The 20,774-nt window shown below is 38.7% G+C and overlaps 3 protein-coding genes across 7 annotated transcripts; 2 read left to right on the top strand and 1 right to left on the bottom strand.

Annotated features, from left to right (window-relative positions):
* Positions 1-4,736: 4,736 nt before the first annotated feature.
* LOC122666904 (proline-rich receptor-like protein kinase PERK9) lies at positions 4,737-7,269 on the top strand. Its single transcript, XM_043863012.1, has 4 exons — positions 4,737-5,502; positions 6,602-6,727; positions 6,809-7,009; positions 7,121-7,269. Exons 1-4 carry the CDS (start codon positions 5,427-5,429, stop codon positions 7,252-7,254), a joined length of 537 nt encoding a protein of 178 aa, XP_043718947.1. The 5' UTR covers positions 4,737-5,426; the 3' UTR covers positions 7,255-7,269.
* Positions 7,168-11,798, top strand: LOC122666902 (receptor-like serine/threonine-protein kinase ALE2). 3 transcript variants are annotated; one of them, XM_043863008.1, is made up of 11 exons: positions 7,168-7,210; positions 7,518-7,657; positions 7,757-7,987; positions 8,115-8,207; positions 8,307-8,408; positions 8,513-8,620; positions 8,742-9,113; positions 9,210-9,503; positions 9,623-10,015; positions 10,137-10,380; positions 10,624-11,798. In XM_043863008.1, the coding sequence occupies exons 4-11, from the start codon at positions 8,165-8,167 to the stop codon at positions 11,312-11,314; spliced, it is 2,247 nt and encodes a 748-aa protein (XP_043718943.1). In that variant the 5' UTR covers positions 7,168-7,210; positions 7,518-7,657; positions 7,757-7,987; positions 8,115-8,164; the 3' UTR covers positions 11,315-11,798. The 3 variants fall into 3 exon arrangements, with proteins under 3 accessions (XP_043718943.1, XP_043718942.1, XP_043718941.1); XM_043863007.1 differs by lacking the exon at positions 7,168-7,210 and having other exon boundaries at positions 7,426-7,657; positions 7,775-7,987; XM_043863006.1 differs by lacking the exon at positions 7,168-7,210 and having other exon boundaries at positions 7,426-7,657.
* A 2,659-nt stretch (positions 11,799-14,457) lies between these two features.
* On the bottom strand, positions 14,458-20,132 carry LOC122666903 (protein HOTHEAD). 3 transcript variants are annotated; one of them, XM_043863011.1, is made up of 6 exons: positions 19,944-20,130; positions 19,105-19,495; positions 16,622-16,928; positions 16,199-16,591; positions 15,483-16,051; positions 14,458-14,519 (listed from the first exon to the last, which is right to left on the bottom strand). In XM_043863011.1, the coding sequence occupies exons 1-6, from the start codon at positions 20,014-20,016 to the stop codon at positions 14,465-14,467; spliced, it is 1,788 nt and encodes a 595-aa protein (XP_043718946.1). In that variant the 5' UTR covers positions 20,017-20,130; the 3' UTR covers positions 14,458-14,464. The 3 variants fall into 3 exon arrangements, with proteins under 3 accessions (XP_043718946.1, XP_043718945.1, XP_043718944.1); XM_043863010.1 differs by having other exon boundaries at positions 16,199-16,928; positions 19,105-19,486; positions 19,944-20,132; XM_043863009.1 differs by having other exon boundaries at positions 16,199-16,928; positions 19,944-20,131.
* Between the last annotated feature and the right edge of the window lie 642 nt (positions 20,133-20,774).

Below are 20,774 nucleotides of genomic sequence, written 5' to 3'. Positions count from 1 at the left end.
AAAAAAGTGAGAGAAAACCTTTGTGTTGGTCCCATGACTTCCAAACTTCTTAATTATGATTTATTTTGCTAAAAAGGCTTTTTCTAAAAGGATGATTATGTCATTTGTGCATAAAAACAAATTCAAGGATTAATATAGCTAAGAGAGGCGTTTGGACATGGAATAGTATAACTTATATTATTTCTTCTTTGAGAAATATCCTGAGTAGGAAAATTGGCAATGGAAAATTCACTTTTTTCTAGACAGATCCTTGGATCCCTTTTATCCTGGGTAGTCAGTTATATTCCTTGGTTGGTTTGGTTAACCATGCGAAAAAGGTTGGTAAGTTAGTCTCTAATTTTGGTTGGAATTCAATCTTACTCGATGTTTCAATTCTTCTAGATACTTCTACTTGTATTCAAAAAATTAATTTATCTGATTCTGATGATAGCTGGTGGTGCACTTTGGTCAAAAAATGCAGATTTAGTACAAAACTAGCTACTAGTTCTCTATTTGTATCATCCTCTAGTCATAATTCTTATCTTTCCACCTAGTGGAAGTTCTTTTGGGAGCTGAAAATACATCCCAAGTTTAAACATTTTTTCTGACGTATGTTAAATGCAGGACTCCCTATCAAGACAACTTTATCAAGATGGCTTAAGATTGACCCCTCTTGTGTTTTATGTGGAAACTGTGTCGAACCATACTGGCATTTATTCCTTTCATGTGATTGGGTCAAACATATTTGGACCGCTGGTCCGCTGGGCTTGAGATCTGAATTCTTGTCTTATTCCTCCCTCAAAGATTTCTACCTTCCTACCTTGTTTAATTATAAACTTGACAAACAATCCATGATATGGTTTTTTGGGGGTTTTTGTTATCATTTGTTATTTTAGTTGGTCTGCTAAAAACAAGGTCATACTTGGTCTAGAGAAGGCGGATCCAATCTGGGTAATGAAAAGTATTGAAAAATGGATAGTTGATTTAGACTTATCCATCCCCCCCCCCCCCCTCATTTTTGTCCCAAGATGTTTTTTCTCATAATGAGGAGGAGTTAATATTATCTACTTTTTTCTATTTGCCAAACTTCAATTATCTTGTTTTATTCTGTGCAAGACATCAGATACTAGGAGTGAATTCAACAGGATGGTCTTATATATTTTTGCTAGATGGCAAGTTTGCTTTGTTTGCCGCAGGAAATTTTAATTCGTTTCGTTATATGGAACCAGAATTAGTTAGTATCCGTACAGGTCTCGAGCATATGTCCAGTTTAGGGTTGAAGGTGAAAGAAGTGTGGTGCTCCAATCAACGGATTGCCGAGTCTCTTCCAACTCCAACACAGACTCCTTGGTCTTGGCCTTTTCTCAAGGAATTTGTGTATATAAATATCATAGGACAAAACATTATGTTTAGTACTAAGGGGGACCCTTTTTGTTTTGTGATGACTTATAACCTAGCTAAAAATGCTCAAGCAAAGAACTACATCTATGTATCTTTTACTTAGTGGTAATACATATTATTTTCTCATAAAAAAAAAAAAAAAATATATATATATATATATATATATATATATAGCTAAGTGATCAAATTAGAAAAAAAAAAAAGTGATCTTAAAGGGGAAAGGTTGAGTGTCAAGATAAAATTTGACTCACATTGTCACATGCCATGGGCCCTCCTAACTACTAAAGCTTTTTAATATCATAACTGCTTCTTCAATAGCTTGTTATACCAACTACAAAGAAGAAAAATTTACCAAAAAAAACTGCGAAGAAGAATTGCTCCGGATCAAACATAGGGTTTATTCTTTGTTGTATAGGATAAATGTTGGGAGTTATAGAGCCATAGAAGTATAGTTTTACATTGATTATCTGAAACCTTAGATGTATCTTAACACTTTGAGTCATCTCCACCTAATTTTAGATTGGAATCCCAAATGATATTTGTGGGATTTTTCACTTATTTAATATGGTATCAAAGCAACGTTTAATTCTACCTTTCCATGTGTATAACGATGTTTCATCCTACCTATACATAAATGGGTTTTCGGAATCTTGAATATGTTGTTTTGTATTGGATCCCTTAAGTGGTATTTCATTGGCTTTCCCACTTTATTTAACAAATGAAACGAAACATCGTATGTCATCTCTAGGGTCCATCAGTCCATGTGAAAATTTCTATAAGAATTTCGCAGGAGGGACAGAGATGGTTTGTCAACCGAAGGGATCCACATGTCAAAAAGGAGAGAGAATATCAAGAGGAGAAAGAATATGAGGGGCTATATATACCAGCCTTTCTCTATAAATTAATTTTTTGATTGACTAACACATGGGCCACATATCTAAAAGCCTTACTACACCAAAACATATATCTATTATGGGCATTTCATATAGTATATATATTATAAATTTATAGGATTGTCACATCGATAAATGATGTTATCCATATGTAATCTCTCAAATTATTGATGTAGAAACTTAAGGATACAAAGATGCATAATTGACAAAAGATGCTCTACATTTTATCTATTTGTTGTTTTCTATGAACATATGAAATTAGATTTGATTGAATATTCAGATTTTGTGGACTTGATGAAATCTAATGTCTAAACTTTAGATATGTATATTGATTATAGTATTCGATTCATATTCATTATCACTCCTGAGAAAAATTCTGTCGGTAGGTTGGGACTAAAATGTCATCTCATGTCTTGTAATTGATAATTTAGGTAAAAGTTGTAATCAGGGTTTAAAAACACGGAATTGAGATTTGGATTAGTATCGGTCAAATCTTTATTTTTTTATTTAGTAAAATAACAAAAAAATCAATAAAACTTATATTATGTAGCAAGATCTACAAGTCTTTTGAATAAAAACTTTAAAAATCACATATGTGCAAAAATCTTTACTTCTTTTTCCTAATTCCAACTTCTAACATTCTAGATGACTCCGGGTCAATTCGAATTATAATCGATGGAGGCCGATTCTTTTATCCAATTCTTCTCATAAATTGGGATTAAAACATGAAACCCCATGGGACTAATTTTGCTCCATCCATGTCTTGTTAGTCAGTTCTTAACAAAGGTTTGGTGGTTTGATCTGGGTTTTTTTTTTTAATGTACTTTGACCCCCTCTTTTTGGTGGGTTGAGGGATCATTGGCTCAACTGATTCAACCTGATTTTGGGTCTGGTCTGGTTCGATCTGGTCCGGGTTATTCCTTGGTAAACCCATATGTGAACTTGAAATGTATATGTCTAGAAGGTTCAATTAAACCTACTTTGAGGGCAAAAGAAGCCAAATTCACTATCACATCTAAAAGATTTTTATGTAGTATTAAGTGTAACCACCATGTTCCACAAAGTCATCATCATCAGATTAGGTGGTGTCCGACTCTGCAAACCTTAAAGACAAAGAGGTCAGGATGGGTTGAGGCCTTTTGGAGGGGATGATGGGTGGGGACCTCACACCATACTTTATTTTTCCTTTTGTCTCTTTTTCACTTTTGTGGGTTTTCTTGGAGGTTGGTACCCTGTAGAAAACATATAATGGTTAAGAAATTCACAAAGAAGTTTGGCAAATGAGCAAAGTGGACTCCATCGTTGCAACCCTTTTGCAATAGCCCATTTTATGTGTATAGGTACCATATAATTAATGGTTTCTCTTACCAAATGGGTGTTTAATTAATGGTACGTGTCTAGCTTTCTAACCTATGGATTTTTAATTCTAAGATAAGAGGGGGATCGATACGTTATCTGTTTATATTGACATCTTATTTGGAACGAGAGATAAAAAATTGTAATGGGTGTCGGTGCATCATGACGGTCGTGCTTGGTGTGTTGGTCAAGTAATCACTTGTTGAATGCTTGATCAAAGATTCAAATCCTTAAAAAAATAAGAATAAGAATGCGTACATTGAACCCTCCTAAACCGGAGAACCTTATGCAGTGGGCATGGGTGTACAACCCTCTCACAGTTTCTCTCATTCTCTCACCACTTTGACACACTCTCTCCTCCTTTCGTCTAGTGCCCTTAATTAATTGGGCATGTAGGCTAAATTAATAATAGCAAGGGTAGTGGGCAGCCCTTAAAAATTAAATATAAAAAAAGAAGCTAGTGGGCAGTGTGCCGATCCCTTGCCCTAAAATAAGCATGGAAGAAGATGAAGAGCACTTATTGGGCTGTCATGGGGGATCCTAATTTGTGTCCATGATGGTCCATAAACAAACACTGCCATATACATTTATGGGTTGGACGGCTAAAAGCTAAAAAAGGCTTTGCCATCCCTTCTGTGAACCAAAACTTGATAAGGAGCAGAACAAACAAGATTGAATTATGGCTTCTGTACATTCACAACTCTGGTTGGTAGTAGATGGGATTCGGAATTTCAAATCCCTTTGCAATGGGCAAACGGCAAACCCTAATTGGATTAATTAGAATCAGAATCAAGAGGACCCTCCACTGCCACGAATGGCAGATGAGGATTAATGGAGTTAATGGAAGAGGGTAGACCATTTCACCATCATTTCATTTCATTTATTATCAGGGTTTTAGGGTTATGGTGCTCTTAGTGCCTTATTACCGGTCTTAGAAAAGGGTTTAAAGTCTGGTTTTTCTTGGTTGAAGGATTAAAGTCTGGATTAAAGAGGCGAAAAAAGGGGTTGTGGCTGTCAATGAGGTTTGACCTTCCCCACAGCTCAACGTTTTATTAACTCTCAAACCCAAATCCCAAATCCCAAATCCCAATTTGAACTGAAAATTTGTAATTAAATTAAATCAAAGCACTTTAATGAAGAAAGAAGAAGAAAAGGAGTCAAGCAATACTCATTAAAAAAGCCCCAGATTTCAACCATGATGTCCAAACCCTGTTAATCACTGCCACCTTATTCTTACCTTTCCACTGCTGTATAGTGGATGCTATGCTACTTTGAGCACTCACTCTCTCTCTCTCACTCTCTCTGTGAAACACACAGACCCATATCCACAAAATCTGTGCTTAGTCCCCCGTTCGTCCTCTCTCATAGTCAGGGTCTGCTTGCGTTTCTTTGACTGTTTTCTTAAACTGTTAAACATAAATTTCCTTTTCTTTTTTGGGTAAGAATCGTCTTTGATTACTCAATAACAGGAGAAACGGTTCTCTCCTGCATGGCAATCTCAAAGCTCAAAGAATTTCAGAGTTTATTCTTAAATAACAAACAGATGGGTTCTTCTATGCATGCCCTTTTATGGGCTTTCCTTTTACTGAATTCTCATTTCTTTCCTTATACGATTTGTGGGTTTTCTCTAGTGTAACTCTTGTTCTTACTTGAAGATTACCCATCAGTAGGTTTGTTCTATAATTTATTAATATTATTGTTTCTAGAGTGTTTTGTTTTTTAATTCCCCCTATTCTTTGGAGTGAGTGAGTTGGAGATTGGGGGATTCTGGTTTTCTCACTCGTAGTGGGAAGAGAGATGGGGGTGCAAGATATTCTTGTGATGGTGAAACTCTGCATCTTTTTCGTCACTTTGTGTGTTCTTGGATCTGCAGGTAAGAGATGAACTCATCAATGTGTTATATTTGTTTTCAGCTTGATTTCACAAATTTCATATATTATTGATTCTGCTCTATCTTTTGATATTTTGGTTTATGGGAACAATTTGGGGATCTCTCTGTGTGCCGCTTTCATGATCATGAGAACTTAATTTTATCTATTTGAATAAGTTCTAATTATAGTTGTAGGTGATCCATGTAATCCACAGAAAGTGATACACTTGAACTATGCTGGTGTTGGAATTGGTTTTATTTTGGGTTGAGTTTGATCTGAACTGGGTTTCTTTTTGTTTTTTTAACGATGGGAAGATTGGAGATCGTTATTCTTGGTTGGAATTTGTTATTTTCTAAGTGAGCTTTGTCTGGAGTTTCCTGGGATCTCGATGATTTCGTAATGACTATTTTAACATGGAGCTTTCATGCAATGAGCAACATATATTATTCAATGGAGGACAACTTGTGTCTCTTGATTGTACTCCTTGATTTCAAGATCATCAAAAAGTGATGGAGATCACTTAAATGATAATTCAGGGTTGCCAACAATTGATGCATCTCTTACCTAAAAATTGGTATGAAATTTCTTTCAAGTCATTTGATAAAATTTAAAAATGTTTATAGACATACTAAAACCCATGGAACCCAGTTATACTTAGGTCCCAGACTGGTATACATTTCGTTAGTGACATGGTACTTGCTCTCATTTGAGGTATGGTTTTTCCATGAGTTGTTCGGATCTGTGATGATGAGTGGAAGCTAAAAGCTGTCACAGAAAAACTTCAAACAAAGAGCCTCATCCATGTCTTACATTCTACTTTTAAAATACAAATCCAGACCCAAGATGAATCTATCCCCGTTGCACAAAGAAGGTTTTCCCCTTTTCTGTAGAAGATTGAAGTTTTCAAAGTAGTATAAGGAAAGTGAATTCTTGATTTAGCAGGTCTTTGGACACTGATTTGTATGACGGAGTCGACCTTTATTTTTACTTCGTTGCTGTGCTGGATGATATACTAATATTAAGTCCCTGAAATTATCAAGTCGTTTCTGTTTTTTCTGTGTTTTGGATCAACACCACCAATCGCTTTATATTCTATTGCAGGGTACAATATTTCACCATCACCGGCAATTTTTTCCGCACTTCCTCCAAATGAAGAAAGAGAACCTCGTCTTGGCTATCCTAAGTCACTGAGGACTGGCACACCAAGTCCACCTCCTCTGCATTATGGTAATCTTGCTTAATTATGACAAAGATAAATTGCTATTTGGTAGGGGATCTTTTGATATAACTTAAGGCTTCACGATCCAGGCTCAGTATTACATCCTCCAATGGAATTGGCACACCAAGATTCTGTTCCTGTGTCTCCACCTGTCCTAGGGTTAGTACCAGCCATGCCTCCAAGTCCTTCGACAGTATTGCCACCACATGAGTCAGCACCTCTGCCTGAACCTGACCAAGGGCCCTCACCATCAATTCTACGAAGGTCACCACATAGAAGGCATCGAGATGGTAATACTTTGTCACATGGCTACTTTCTTCAGATACATCATACATGCTAGGTTAAGTTTTCCAATAATAAGTTCATTTGTTATAATATGACTTCTGTTTGTAACAATACAGTGCCAATCGCATCACCACCAGGCAAAATTCCATGGAAATCACCATCTTTCCCGCCAACTTCCCCAGGAAGAACTCCATCTTTGCTGCCAGGTGCTTCTTGTAATATTTATCCACTGATCAGTAATATACTCTAGGAGCATTTATTCTGGAATAACTTATTGCTCCTTGGGTCAATTGAAACACAATAGCTCTCCATAGCTGTATTACTTGTCTGAAAATTTCACCTCAAATCTGTTTTGAGAATTGCGATGACATGACATGGGTACTGGTGGAGCTGTATGGATATGACTTTGGGCTACAATTTTTTTTTGTAGAATAGTATGTCAATATCTGCGGGTGCCCTGAGATTTGATTGTCATGCAAGTCCAACATTAGAAACTTTTGTAATTGATGTTAGGTTCGATGTGTCACAATATGATGTTACAGACCATGCTGCTCCTCCAAAAGTAATCTCTTCCCGGGGTGGTAGGAAAGAATATGGAGTGCCTCTTGCTGCTCCTCCAAAGGAATCATTCAACCATTTATCCCCGATTAAAGGTACTTATGTTAATTGATTCAAGCTTGTTCATGCTATCTTCTAGTACTTGATGTAGGAAAGATGAAGTTTCATACTAACAACTATCAACCTGTCTTCTGGTTCGTTTCCTGATGTAGCCCCTGCACCACACAGCAGAGCTGTGAAGCATTCTACTAAAGCACCTACTCCTTCCAAGTCATCTCTGCAGCCCCCTACCTGGAAATGGTTTCAGAGTCCCGTATCTCCACCTTCAGTATCATTACATAGGCATCATCGCGCCGAGAATAGATCTCACACTACTATTCTTGCACCGTCATATCTTCCAGCTCCTCCTACTTCTTACTGGCTAGGTTTGTTATTTTTAAATAAGTATCATAGCCAGATGATTATTGATACTCAACAATACATTTTTTAGATTTATAGCTTTGGATAATCATAATATGGTCCTTTTTATTTTCTTTGATTTTAATATTAAAGGTCCAGTTATTCCTCAAGCTCCTTCAAGTGTTCCTATAATTCCTCCAAAGATGAGTAGACAAAGGCATCATAGTCCGCCATCCTTCACTCCAGGTACCAGTTTGGCAGATTGATGAATTGTTTGACATGGTGTGTATTCCATAATAAACTGGATATTGTTCTCTAATTTGTAACTGTTTTTTTGCATGGTAGTTCCTTCTGGCTCAGTGGTCAAATCTCCATCTCATTCAACAGTGGAGTCAGGCGCTCCTGGACCTATGCCATCACCAACAGTTCCATCTAGTCGAACTGAAAGTATGTGAAGTTTATTGTTCTATGTTATGCTGTGTTGATGTGTCTGTTTCATTTATTTTAAACTTAGCAAAATATGCTCAAGCATCATGTTTTATGTTGGCAAGGGCCTCTTCTTCCCCCTAAAGTTGCTCCTTTGGGTCCTTCCCCAAGAAAGCCATTGATGCCAATTCCTTCCCCAGTTCAATCACTACCACCTCCACCTCCTAACCAAGGTAAACAGACTCTTCTGTCTAAGCTAGTTAATATTTTGTGTTCTATTTGGTCTGATTGTGTTCTCTCTATCTTAAATTTTTTTTTTCTCAACTGACGCTTAATTTTGATTCCTAATTGTAGATTGTACATCAGTGACATGCACAGAGCCATTAACAAATACCCCTCCAGGATCCCCATGTGGATGTGTTTGGCCGATACAAGTTGGACTGCGCCTTAGTGTTGCCTTGTACACCTTCTTTCCTTTGGTTTCGGAGTTGGCTGAAGAATTAGCATCTGGGGTTTTCATGAAACAAAGTCAAGTACGCATAATGGGAGCAAATGCAGCCAACCAGCAGCCAGAGAAGACCATTGTCCTCATTGATCTGGTACCGCTTGGGGAAAATTTTGATAATACGACAGCATCTTTGACTTACAAGAAGTTCTGGCATAAGCAGGTTGCTATAAAGACTTCCTTTTTTGGTGATTACGAAGTGTTGTATGTACGCTATCCAGGTATATATATATGTATAAATCATCTGCAGATTTTGGATATTCTCTGTGGCCTATATCATTGCGCTCACATTTGTTTATAATGCTGCATCTATTCAGGTCTTCCTCCCTCTCCACCTTTGGCATCCTCAAGCATTGACACTATGGATACTGGGCCATACTCTGGCCGTGACAATAATGGAAGGACAATAAAGCCTTTGGGAGTTGATGTGAGGAGGAGACGTAAAGAAGGACTTGGTGGGAGCACGATTGCTATCATAGTCATTTCATCTTTCATAGTCATGGTTTTATGTATTGTAGCGGCTTGGCTGCTGTTGTTGAAATGTTATGACCATTCTAGTCAACTGGCACCAACTCTTCCGACTTTAGTACCTTCCTTTGCAAGACCACCAGGTAATGCTGTAGAACATGCAAATCATAGGGTTCATCCAACCCAGACCTCTCTCCCTTCCCCCTTCCCTTTTTTTTTGTCCTTTTTGGGATGTTAAATGATAAACATTTAAAGATAACAGGGGCTCCTGGATCTCTGTTGTTTGGAAGCGGACCCAGTTCAGTATCACTTTCCTTTGGATCTAGCATTGCAACATATACAGGATCTGCCAAGTCCTTTAGTGCATCTGAAATAGAGAGAGCCACTGATAACTTCAATCCTTCAAGAATACTTGGAGAAGGGGGCTTTGGGCTTGTCTACATGGGTATCCTTGATGACGGGATCAATGTGGCTGTAAAAGTTCTGAAAAGAGCTGATCAGCAGGGTGGCCGGGAGTTCTTGGCAGAGGTTGAGATGCTTAGCCGTCTGCATCACAGGAACTTGGTCAAACTAATTGGTATATGCACAGAAGATAATATCCGCTGTCTGGTTTATGAACTCATTCCAAATGGCAGTGTGGAGTCCCATTTACATGGTAGTATTGAATTGTGGTCTTGTTGTTGCAGTTCTTTCATTTTCTGCTGAAGTTTTTTGGTAGTATTGAGTTTGTCTGGTCCTCTGATAATGGTTTTTGAACGTTGTTTTTTTTTTACTAGGAGTTGACAAAGAAGCTGCTCCACTTGATTGGGTTGCCCGTATGAAGATTGCTCTTGGCGCAGCTAGAGGTCTAGCCTACCTGCATGAAGACTCAAGCCCCCGTGTTATTCATCGGGATTTCAAGTCCAGCAACATCTTGTTGGAACATGATTTTACCCCTAAAGTGTCTGATTTTGGATTGGCTAGAACAGCTTTGGATGAGGGCAACAAACACATTTCAACACGTGTTATGGGCACTTTCGGGTATGTAATAGTTTTCACTCAATTTTTTTTGTGTGATACCCGAATCCTTTTAAATTCTGCATATTGTGCATACCTGAATCCAACAAGAGTGGGTTTGGTATCTATGTTGTGTAATGGTGGTAGATAAATTTGAATTGGATGACAGTTGACAGGAATGTGTTGGTGATATGTTGATGTTCAATCCTGTGCTTTTGCTTTTTTATCTTTCACTGTCTCTTGTACTAATTACAACTTCTTTCTTAGTTATGTGGCTCCTGAGTATGCAATGACTGGACATCTTCTTGTAAAGAGTGACGTTTACAGTTATGGTGTAGTGCTTCTCGAGCTCCTAACAGGAAGAAAACCAGTGGATATGTCACAGCCACAAGGCCAAGAGAATCTGGTAGCTTGGGCTCGTCCACTCCTCACAAGCAAGGAGGGCTTAGAAATTATTATTGATCCTGCTCTAGGGTCTAGTGTCCCCTTTGATAGTGTGGCCAAGGTAGCTGCAATTGCTTCCATGTGCGTGCAACCAGAAGTCTCACACCGTCCTTTTATGGGTGAGGTGGTACAGGCCTTGAAGCTGGTATGCAACGAGTGCGATGAGACAAAGGAAATGGGAACAGAAAGTTGTAGCCAAGAGGATTTGTCCATTGTTATGGATACAAGAATCAGTATTGGCTATGGTCAGCTTCCGGAGCCTTCACAAAACCAATACCCCATTTCGGACCATGATTCCATCTTGGAAGCCCGAACAGCACTATCAGCTTCAGATGTGTTCAGTACATCAGCGGGAATTGGGATGCAGTATTCAGGATCTTTTAGGAGGTACTCAAGTTCGGGTCCTCTGAGGACAGGGAGGAGTAGGAAGTTCTGGCAAAGATTAAGAGGATTATCTAGAGGCAGTGTGAGTGAGCATGGAGTTGCATACAGGTTCTGGACAGGATCCCATTGAGTTTTTCAAGGACCCACCTGATGTTCACAATTTTGTGACATGATTCAGTTTAAGATCCATGCCAATCCATATGGCAATTCCATAAAAGGTCCAAGATGCATGGCTGGGTCATGAGTTGTAAAGATCATCTTCCAAAGCTATTGCTGCTGCACGAAATTAAGAAGTACATCAGTTGTGATAACAGAATCTCAGCATCCTCTCCTGCCCATGTCCTGACTAATGCAATTTTTTGCTAGTGTGGGGTTCATATGGAAACCTAAATCGAGTGTACCATTGTGTGGTCTATATTTGGGGAAAACCTTCCCTTATCTTGATTCATGAGGGAGAGCAACAGCTGTGTCGGCAACCCTGATGGCATGGTGGTTACAAAATGGGAGAGCAGAAATATTTCCGTGACCACCCAAATCCTTCATCAAGAGTGGAGAGATAAGGCTGTTGTAACTGAAGTGCATGAAGGATGCATTTTTTTTAAATTTTCGAATGAGAAATTAATCACCAGTTGCAGGTATAACTATTGTTTTTTTATCATTTCATTCTGATATGCTACTTGGGGGATGTGTCTTTTACATGGCCCCTTGAAGGGTAAGCTTCCCTTGATGACTCACCTATTAAGCTTGGTGGAGACTGATTGGGCAAGTTCAACCCTATGTGACATTATGCATAGAACTGTTTTTTTATTGTACTTTGCCGTTAAACCAATTTCTCTGGAGTTGATAATTCAACTATGCTAACTGACACTTATATAAACCATGTTGCTCAATGGAATCTGACATGAAACTTATATGAGTAGGTAGTGTTCAAGAGAGCATGGCCATTACATTTAACTAACTATGCTGCCAGAAGATGGATGTTCAGGGTTATTATTAAGGCTACTCTTCTTATCAGATTTTCTACTTTGGTAAATGGTTAAACAAGTAAAATAGAGCTTGAAGAGAAACTGGGGGTTGTTCCAGGAACATATCATGTTTAAGATGAAAAAGTGAAGACTTGAGAAATCTTCACTCCTCTGTTTTAGTCCTTTCTTTAGAGGGGACTGGGGAGGGAATCTCTTCATGCAGGCCTATGATTGAAGGTGGCACAGAAAAAGTTGCAGAATTGATCTTGGATCTCTATTATAAGTGGCCTCGGAAAGCAAAACATTTGTTGCAGGAGTTTTTTGTGAGATTATATAATGTCACAGTCCTTAGTCAAAGGGCATAAAAAAGATGTGTCCATGCAGTAGAAAAATTTGATGAAAAACTATACTCAGTCACAGATGGAATGTGGTACTGATCCACCAACTTTGCATTTCCTACACTTGGGTTGATGGTTTGTTAGAAATTCAGAATGCACCTTCATAATTAGAAAGGTACTCTAATTCTTTTTGAAGGAGTTTCTTGTTTGAAAGTAAATTTGTATGGATGTTAGATTGCAAGTAAATTTGATTCTTACTATTTAGGGTATTCTCAATCTTATGCAACGATGACCCGACGATTTCCACATCATTGCCTCTGGTCCTATAAAAAACAAATAAAAACCTTGATCTAATCACTGTTGCCATCTCCGTTGTTATCGCAATTGCAACCATTGAAAGCACTCAAGGATCATTAAAATCAGAGAAAAAAAGGATCTGTTAAAACCTGAAATGTCATCGCTTGCTTCAGCCACATAATAGTTAACTTCTCCAATGTTGCTGCCTTCGATCTTCATGGCATCGTCAATGCCTTTGATGTGTTGTTCTTCACTTTTGTATGACTCTATGGATGGGCAACAATGGCCGAAGACCAAAAACCCAGGCCAGTCTCTTCCCTACCAACCAGAGTTCCTGTGTCCAACCAACAGGTGGTTCTCACTTCTCCTTCCATAGAAACAAAGGTTCAGACAGGATGAACCATTGAACCCTTCTTTGTTCCGGTACCCCACTTCAGAACCCAGAAGACCTTCAACCTCTTGATGCAGAGCTCTCCCACACCCTGGCTAAAGCCCTCACTATTGGTCAATGAGTGTCATTGTTCTCTCTGGATGACCTGGTGTCCAAAACGGATAATGGATAGAGAACTTCCAAAGAGAAGCTTGTATGGTAGACTGTTTCCTCTAGGATCTCTGAAAATATGAGTTTATGGCCGAGGTGAGGAACAATTTGAGATTGACTTCTCTGGTGGAAATTTCTCACATAGGCTAAGCAGGAATCTTGGCCTAACATTTCACTGAAATTTCTTCAGCAGAGTATGGTAGAGAAGTTTGCAGAGTGTTTAGTAAACTTGGCAGCTGAATTTCTAGAGCTTGATTGCAGTAAAGGATTTTCACCAAGATCCTTAGTTTGTTGGTGGTTTTAAAGAAGGAAGAACACATTATGGTTGGGGTTATCATTTTGGAAATTACCCCTTGATCTTACTACTTGAATTTGTCGTAGTAAGATCCTTGAAGAAGATTAAAGTGATGAATTCTAGGAATTTCGCCATATTGGTTTGTTGCTTGGTCCATAGCTCAATTCTCAATTTTGATTCAGAGGACCTATCGGTTAAAATTCTAGGAACTTCGCCATATTAGCTGTCATAATTATTCTTGATTTGCTGTCTAATCATATTCATGTAACCACCATAGTATGAATTAAAAGGGTTTTCTTTCCCGTCACTATGATAGTACATGGGTTATTAGTCCATGTGATAAATGATCAGGCAAGCATTTTGTCGGTACAATTTTAACTTAATATGAGTAGAGAAAGTAGCTAAAATGAAAATAAATGTTATTTTGTATTTTATATTTATCTCCAATTGATGGTATTTTGATAATTTTAGTAAATTTTGAATCAAAGTTTGAGCAACTTTTCTTACTTACGCAATTTCGCTGGACTAAAAATAGTGAAACGTTATACTTCACTAGGCATAGTGACACGCCTAGAAGGATCCTAATTAAGAGAGAAAGAAAGAGGGAAAAGATGTGGATAGAAAGACAATAACATTTCAATCATTAATCAATGACTAATACAAGTCTTTAGAAGACAGAGACAGAGTGGGACACAGAGATTGGGGGAAGGGAAGGGAAGGGAAGGGGGAGAAGATTGTGATATATTTGAACTTCATCTTCGCCATAAGAATTAGAATTATCAAACTATATTTCAAACATACAAACAACAAATATGTATTCCCAATAATTGATTTTTATTAAATTTTATATGCCAGCTGCTGTTCCTAATCGCTCTCTTACTATTTTCACTCCCATGTATCTGCAACATAAAGGAAACAACCAAAAAAACAAAGAAGAGGGGGGAATCAATAAGAGGCCAAAACCGACCGGATAAAAAACAAAAAAAAAAAACCGACCAAAACCGAACCAAATTCAAAAACCGCTTGTGGGATAGCCCCCTGATGAAATATAGGAATCGATATAGGTAAAATTCATTTGAAATATGAATGAACTGTGACATCACAGTCACTATTGGGTTAGTAATTTCACCGTTTATATTGAAATTCATAGTTAGAAAACCAAGTTTTGACACAGGTGAGTCACACGAGTCGAGTAAAAAAATCTTGAAACCTGGTCATTAGTCAAGACTCGTCTAAGTTTAAACAAATGACCAAACTATGTCTGAATCAGCCTGAGTTACTATTGACTTAGTGTTTTTGCCTGAGTCATATGAAACTCACTAAATCTGATTTGGTTTTTTATCGAGGCATATACTAGTCATAAACCATAAGTTTAATCTACAACTAAAAGAACACTTAAATTTTAGCTTGTTGTCTCCAATATAGTAGTTATCCCGAGCAGGTTTGACTAGCCTCGCTTGTCTAGTTTTGAAAAAGATGAGCCAAGTCGAAAAACATTATTTGTCAACCACTTTGAATCATATTAATTAGGGAAGCAGTTTTCTGTACGGGAGTGTGGCCTACGCCAACACTTTCATGTGCCTATCTCTCTCCTCCTTAAAACAAAGGGACACAAGTGTCTTTTCACATGGGGAGGAGAGAGATAGACTCATGGGAGTGCTGGCGTAAGCCACACTCCCATACAAAGATCTTTTTCCCTATTAATTAATAATTATTTATGGTTGGATCCAGATCCTCTACTGTCGAGCTGCCCAACAGGATCGTGCTGCCCAGACACGATGAGACGTGCAATGACCACCTTATCCCCACTCGAACAAGGGTGGAAAGAAAAAAAAGAAGGGACTGTGCTAGTTTTACTTTACCTGCCCATCATCAAGACAGTGGCTTGAGGATTGGTGCCGGGAGAATCATGAAACGTGGAGCCGTCAATGACACGCAAGCCATGAACACCAAGGACCTTATAATCTGGGTCCACCACTTTACCCACGTGGCATCCACCGTGGTAATGCCATATTGTGATAACTGTGTCCTTGCAGAACTGCTCTACAGATTCGGTATCGTTGGTGTGCTTTGGTATCAAGTTCACATTAGCCTTTACGCTCATGTTAAGCAGCATCTCCTCCGTGTAGGCATCACTGTTCACCAGATTTGTGAAATTGCTGGTCCGTACGATCTTTTCGATCAATCGGATTCCAAAAACACAACGGCGCAGATCGTAAGGATGACTAAAGTAGTTGAAGGTGACGGATGGAGTCTCATCTACGTCCGTGCTGTTTAATCGGAGGTCACCCTTGGAGAAGGGTCCCACAATTTTCTCTAGAACGAAACCCCCCATGAATGCTTCATGGGGTAGATTCTGTTTCCCTTCCTTGTAAGCTTTAATGGCTTCTTGATTCCTTTGCTTTGGTGGAACAGTAGAAAGCTGCCCAATCTGCCATTCAAGAATCCATGAACTCAAATATAAGTTTTAGCAACGGTTAATGCCGAATCAGATTCGAATTTGATATGAATCCGCTCGGTCTGAAAAAAAAAACCCTAGAATCGATTAATCCCAAATCAAAACTAGTAAAGGAGTTACCTCTGCAGACATGATTCCATGGTTGCAGTCGATGCTATCATTAGATTGTCCGAAACCACTACTGGCTTCAATGAAGACACCCATTTTGGTGATTCCAACAGTCTCGATAAGGGATTGCCGAACTGGTGTCTTTGTGGGTATGAAAATGGCGTTCATGGGGTTATCGGACATCTCTTTTCCGACGAACTCGTTGTGTAGAACCACCGGAATATTCATATTTTTTAGGTCTTCTTGAGGACCAATTCCACTGAGTAATAGCAATTGAGGGCTACCAATGGCACCAGAAGACAAAATCACCTCAGTATTCTGTTCATCTCCAAGAAAGGCTTGATGTTCTTTCCCATTTTCGTCTTTGAATATCACTCCCACGGCTCTGGGTTGCTTACTGTTCTTAGTCTTCTCCGCTTGATTTGGTTTTGTATTGGTATCAAAGATGATTTTCTGTACAGTAGCATGAACCAGCACAGTTAAATTGTCTGGGTTGGCAGAAGCAAGAAGTTCGGCGGCGGTGTGGCGGCGGCCGGAATTGTCAAAGATGCTTCCTCCAACTTTGGTGCCGTAGATATGGTTGTAGGTGAAGCCATTAAAAGGTGAGACACCAACCTCCAATAGACCATCCCTCAAGGCTTGCTGCCATGGGGCCAGCTTGGGCCAATGAACTATCTGCTTCTCTATCCATGGATATGATTGCTTCACCAATTCAGTATCCCAACCAACACTCTTTATGAATCTGTAATAGAAAAAATTTCCCTTTCCATGAAGCAATTAGGATTGAAAATTTGAAAACTAATTTCTCAGAGACACAGACAGAGACAGATAGGCACACAAAGACAGAAGGGCAAAGAAATAAGATTAGTGGGGTTTGTGTATTGACTCCATTAATGTGATTCATCTTTGGTGAGATATGCACAGTTGCTTCCTTGAGGGAATTGGGTAGATGGGTTCAATGCTGGATTTACTGCAACCGCAAAGCAGAATCCTTAATTGAACCATCTAAATGTACGGTTCAATTAATGTGCTAACCCACCCAATTTCTGAAAAAAATTCCTCTCCAGTGAGGACAACGAGTACTCCCTAAGAACAGCTCCAGCCGTCCGATGTGCACTGGAGAGGATCTGGACTCAACCAATTTCCTCGGCTCCTACTTAGAAGGCGATCAATGCTCCTTCATTAAGCTGAAATAGTGTTCACCAAGACCCTTCTTTTAATTAATATAAAGATGAAATTTGATATATGGTATAACAACCCTAGAGTGCCACAAATTATGAAAAAGGCAACCAATCTCAATCATTTTTTCTTAGATAATTGTTTACTCTGAATTAATGTTGCACCCATAGTTTGAAATTTTGGTTGAATTCGGACGAAATATTTCAGTTTCGACATTTGTTGAAACGAAATAGCATGTGAATTGAGAGGTTTTTTATGTTTCGATTTTTTCACTGGTATGGATTATATTTCGGTAGTAAAATTCGATCATTTTAGTCGTTTCAACACTATATGTTGGTGTCATTTCAACTATATATATTTCAATGCCATTTTGGTGAGATATTTTAGTTTCGACCCTGGTCGAAACCCTAATTGACACCAAAATCTTGAACCTTGGTTGCGGTAATCTCACTCTAACTAATTTATACTGTATATATGATTTGAAATTTATGTTTTAAAAGTATGATGGGCAAATGCATTATTAATTCCGCTCCCCATACCCTGTACTGTTAGGACTATTGTACAAATGTTATCTTTTAATTCTCTTATAAATACTTTCTTTCCATCAAAAAAAAAAAAACCCCCGATCAGCTCTCCAAACGTGAAGGGTTATGGTTTCGTGACAATGTGCATCTTTTTTCTTTCACAAATGCCCTTTTAAACACTCTTAATACCAGCAAAAAAGGGTATTTATGAAAACAAAAAAAGACACCATTGCCTTGTCTATTCTTTTCCGGTAAAGTAAGCTACTAGCCTACTAGGTTAGTGAATTGACTCATTAGTAATACATAAACTATTTCTCATAATCTCATCCCTATGGTTAACATGCTTAACCCAACATGATCTACTAGAGATTTAGATCTATCTCTAGTCAAACAGTATTCATTTTTTTCTTAGTTTTATAGAAAGAGCCGAAGCCCTCAAGAACTACTACACAATCCCAATAAGACATGTCAGTTTACCATTAATGCCCAAAGTGTTTTTTTTTTTTTTTTTTTTTTTGGTTAGAAAAGCTTTGGCTTTTCCCCTCTGATCTAAAAGCTTCCAATGAGAGCGAAGGGGAAGAATTTAAGGTCTATGGACAAGGCCATGAAATAGTGGGATCATGATCCATCCTATAAGTGATATGTGGACACTACTTAGTTCTAGTAATTTATAGAGAGAGGGATTTTTTAGTAAGCGGTATAAAGAGCACACCAATGAGGTGGGACAAAACAGTTTCGTATATGAAATAACAATAAAGACATTTCATGTGAGAAGGGGAGGGAGTACTAATCTATCCTCCTTGGCGGCTCCGAGTACTCTCTCCCTTTATTACAACCGGTAGAAATAAAGAAAAAAGAAAAGAACACTATGCAAGAGCATGGTTTCTGCATTCAGAGTCCAGACACAGGATGAGGCAAAATGACCGCCTCACCCCCAGAAAAGTGGAAATTCTGCTCTTATTGATGCTTCTACGTGCATTTCCATTGGCCTTGTGCTGGCCAGGGGCCACAGTACACTGCCTGAAAGAAAACTCTTTGCCTAAAAATAAAGGGCTCATGTTCTCTGTGCAGCAGCGCAGGCTACACCCAGACAGATAGGCCTGCTACTCAAAGGGGCAAGGTGGTCATTGCGCCCAACCCCATGTGTCTGGGCGCAGCGTGCGCCCCTTACACAGAGAACATTCTCCCAAAAATAAATAAAGAAAAAGGACATACCTAGCGTTTGCCCTAGTGTAGAAACCAGCATTGATGCATGTGCCTCCACCCAAGACCCTAGCTCTGGAATTAATGACCCCATCGGTGGAGATGAAAGGCTGAGCAGCAGAGCTTGGTGAGGTGTCTGCTAGAGAGATATGGAAGTTCTTCAAGTAAGAGACATTTAGGTTGGAATAAGGAACACCACCTCTCTCCAGCAACAAAACCTTGAAATTCCGAGAGAGGGTTGTTGCCAGGGGACACCCAGCTGTGCCTCCTCCAACAATTATGTAGTCATAACCTTTAATCCTTCCACTGGAATCTTCTGTTGATGATCCTGAAGATGAGAATGAGCTTGCCTGTTTGATAAATGGGTACCCATATCCAGTTTCTTCCTCCTTCCCTGCGTGCCACAGATAATATTCACTCATCAATTCAGAGTGGCTAAAGAGAAACCCAAAAAAAAAAGTGTTCAAGGATGATTTTGATTTCTCAAGTTGTTCAAACTTCAAATCAAGAAAACCCTTTTGTCTTTTGATTTCTTTAACCCCCCAGTCTCCCATTTTTACTGAATTTTTGAGACTTCTCTCCATGGTTGCGGTTTAAAAGATGGAGATCAAACCCAGAACAGAACACTTCAAGGGAAGAGGGTGGGAGGGAGGAGGGGGGGGGGGGGTGGTGTTGAAACTTATGAGACTCTGGAAAACCCCAGTAAGCCATTTCAGTCTAGAAAGGTAAAATCAGTGAATAAGTTAGTAGACATTATATGTAACAGTAATGAAAGAAGAATTGAAGTTTAATAACAGTGAAGGATGAGAAAATTAAGTGAAAACAAAAGAGTGAGAGGAAAAAGGAAAAACCTTGAGCTGAACTCAGCACATTGAAACAGAAAAATATGAGGAAACAGAGCTTTACAATCCCCAAGAAAGCCATTGAAAGACTTGGGAACAGAACTTCAGTTAAAAAGAATCTTTATAGCTTCTCACCCACTCCAGAGGTGTCTCTGCCTGTCGTTGGCTCTGTTGTTGAATCATATATATATATATATATATATATACACACACACACAACAATAGGCAACAAAGACAAGTGTGGTGAGGGAGGAGACAGAGAGAAAAGGGACCTCAACCCTTAATTAAGAGCAGAGACGCAACAACAGGGAAGGTCATTAATGGAGCACATGAAAGCACGGTTAGAGTAGAAAATGGTGCTCATCTGATTAACTTAAGAGGTGTGTGTTTCCTGAACTCATCGCCAGCTCAGTCTTTCACTGTGATACTGTGTAAGACAAACACCCTTTTCATTCCCCATTGCAGTCATTACTATCAACCCACTTACCCCACTGAAGAGATTTCCTTAAATTCCATTACTCATTTCTTACATTACTATGGTTCTCTCCTTTCTTTTTTTTTTTGTTTTTGTTTTTTTCTTGTCCCTGAAGCAGTGAAGGAAAAGACCCTCTTCCCCTTATAGGCTTTAGCTAACAATTCACTCACTTACCCACTGAACAAACTTCCTTAAATTCCATTACCCATTTCTCTTACATTACTGTTCTTTTTTGTTTTTTTTCTTTCATGAAGCACTGAAGGTATCTGTCAAGATAATAATATTGAGAAGCAAATCGCCTTTGCTTACCTTGTATTATTCAATGTGTATCTATATAAATACATCCTATAGCTAAGGAGGAATGT

Source organism: Telopea speciosissima, chromosome 7 (assembly GCF_018873765.1).
Source record: "Telopea speciosissima isolate NSW1024214 ecotype Mountain lineage chromosome 7, Tspe_v1, whole genome shotgun sequence".
Taxonomy (NCBI): Eukaryota; Viridiplantae; Streptophyta; class Magnoliopsida; order Proteales; family Proteaceae; genus Telopea; species Telopea speciosissima.
Note: the sequence above shows the minus strand (reverse complement) of the source record. Positions and strands in the feature narration are given on the sequence as shown.

Excerpts from the sequence above, each read along its gene's own strand:
- LOC122666903 (XM_043863009.1), bottom strand. The coding sequence starts at position 20,016 with ATGGCTTTCTTGGGGATTGTAAAGCTCTGTTTCCTCATATTTTTCTGT. Across the intron at positions 16,052-16,198 it reads ATGGAATCATGTCTGCAGAG|ATTGGGCAGCTTTCTACTGT; the intron begins GTAACTCCTTTA and ends CTTGAATGGCAG. Across the intron at positions 14,520-15,482 it reads ACTGTCTTGATGATGGGCAG|ATACATGGGAGTGAAAATAG; the intron begins GTAAAGTAAAAC and ends TTTATGTTGCAG.
- LOC122666904 (XM_043863012.1), top strand. The coding sequence starts at position 5,427 with ATGGGGGTGCAAGATATTCTTGTGATGGTGAAACTCTGCATCTTTTTC. Across the intron at positions 5,503-6,601 it reads GTGTGTTCTTGGATCTGCAG|GGTACAATATTTCACCATCA; the intron begins GTAAGAGATGAA and ends ATTCTATTGCAG. Across the intron at positions 7,010-7,120 it reads ACATAGAAGGCATCGAGATG|TGCCAATCGCATCACCACCA; the intron begins GTAATACTTTGT and ends GTAACAATACAG.
- LOC122666902 (XM_043863006.1), top strand. The coding sequence starts at position 7,441 with ATGTCAATATCTGCGGGTGCCCTGAGATTTGATTGTCATGCAAGTCCA. Across the intron at positions 8,208-8,306 it reads TCCGCCATCCTTCACTCCAG|TTCCTTCTGGCTCAGTGGTC; the intron begins GTACCAGTTTGG and ends TTTGCATGGTAG. Across the intron at positions 9,504-9,622 it reads TTCCTTTGCAAGACCACCAG|GGGCTCCTGGATCTCTGTTG; the intron begins GTAATGCTGTAG and ends TAAAGATAACAG.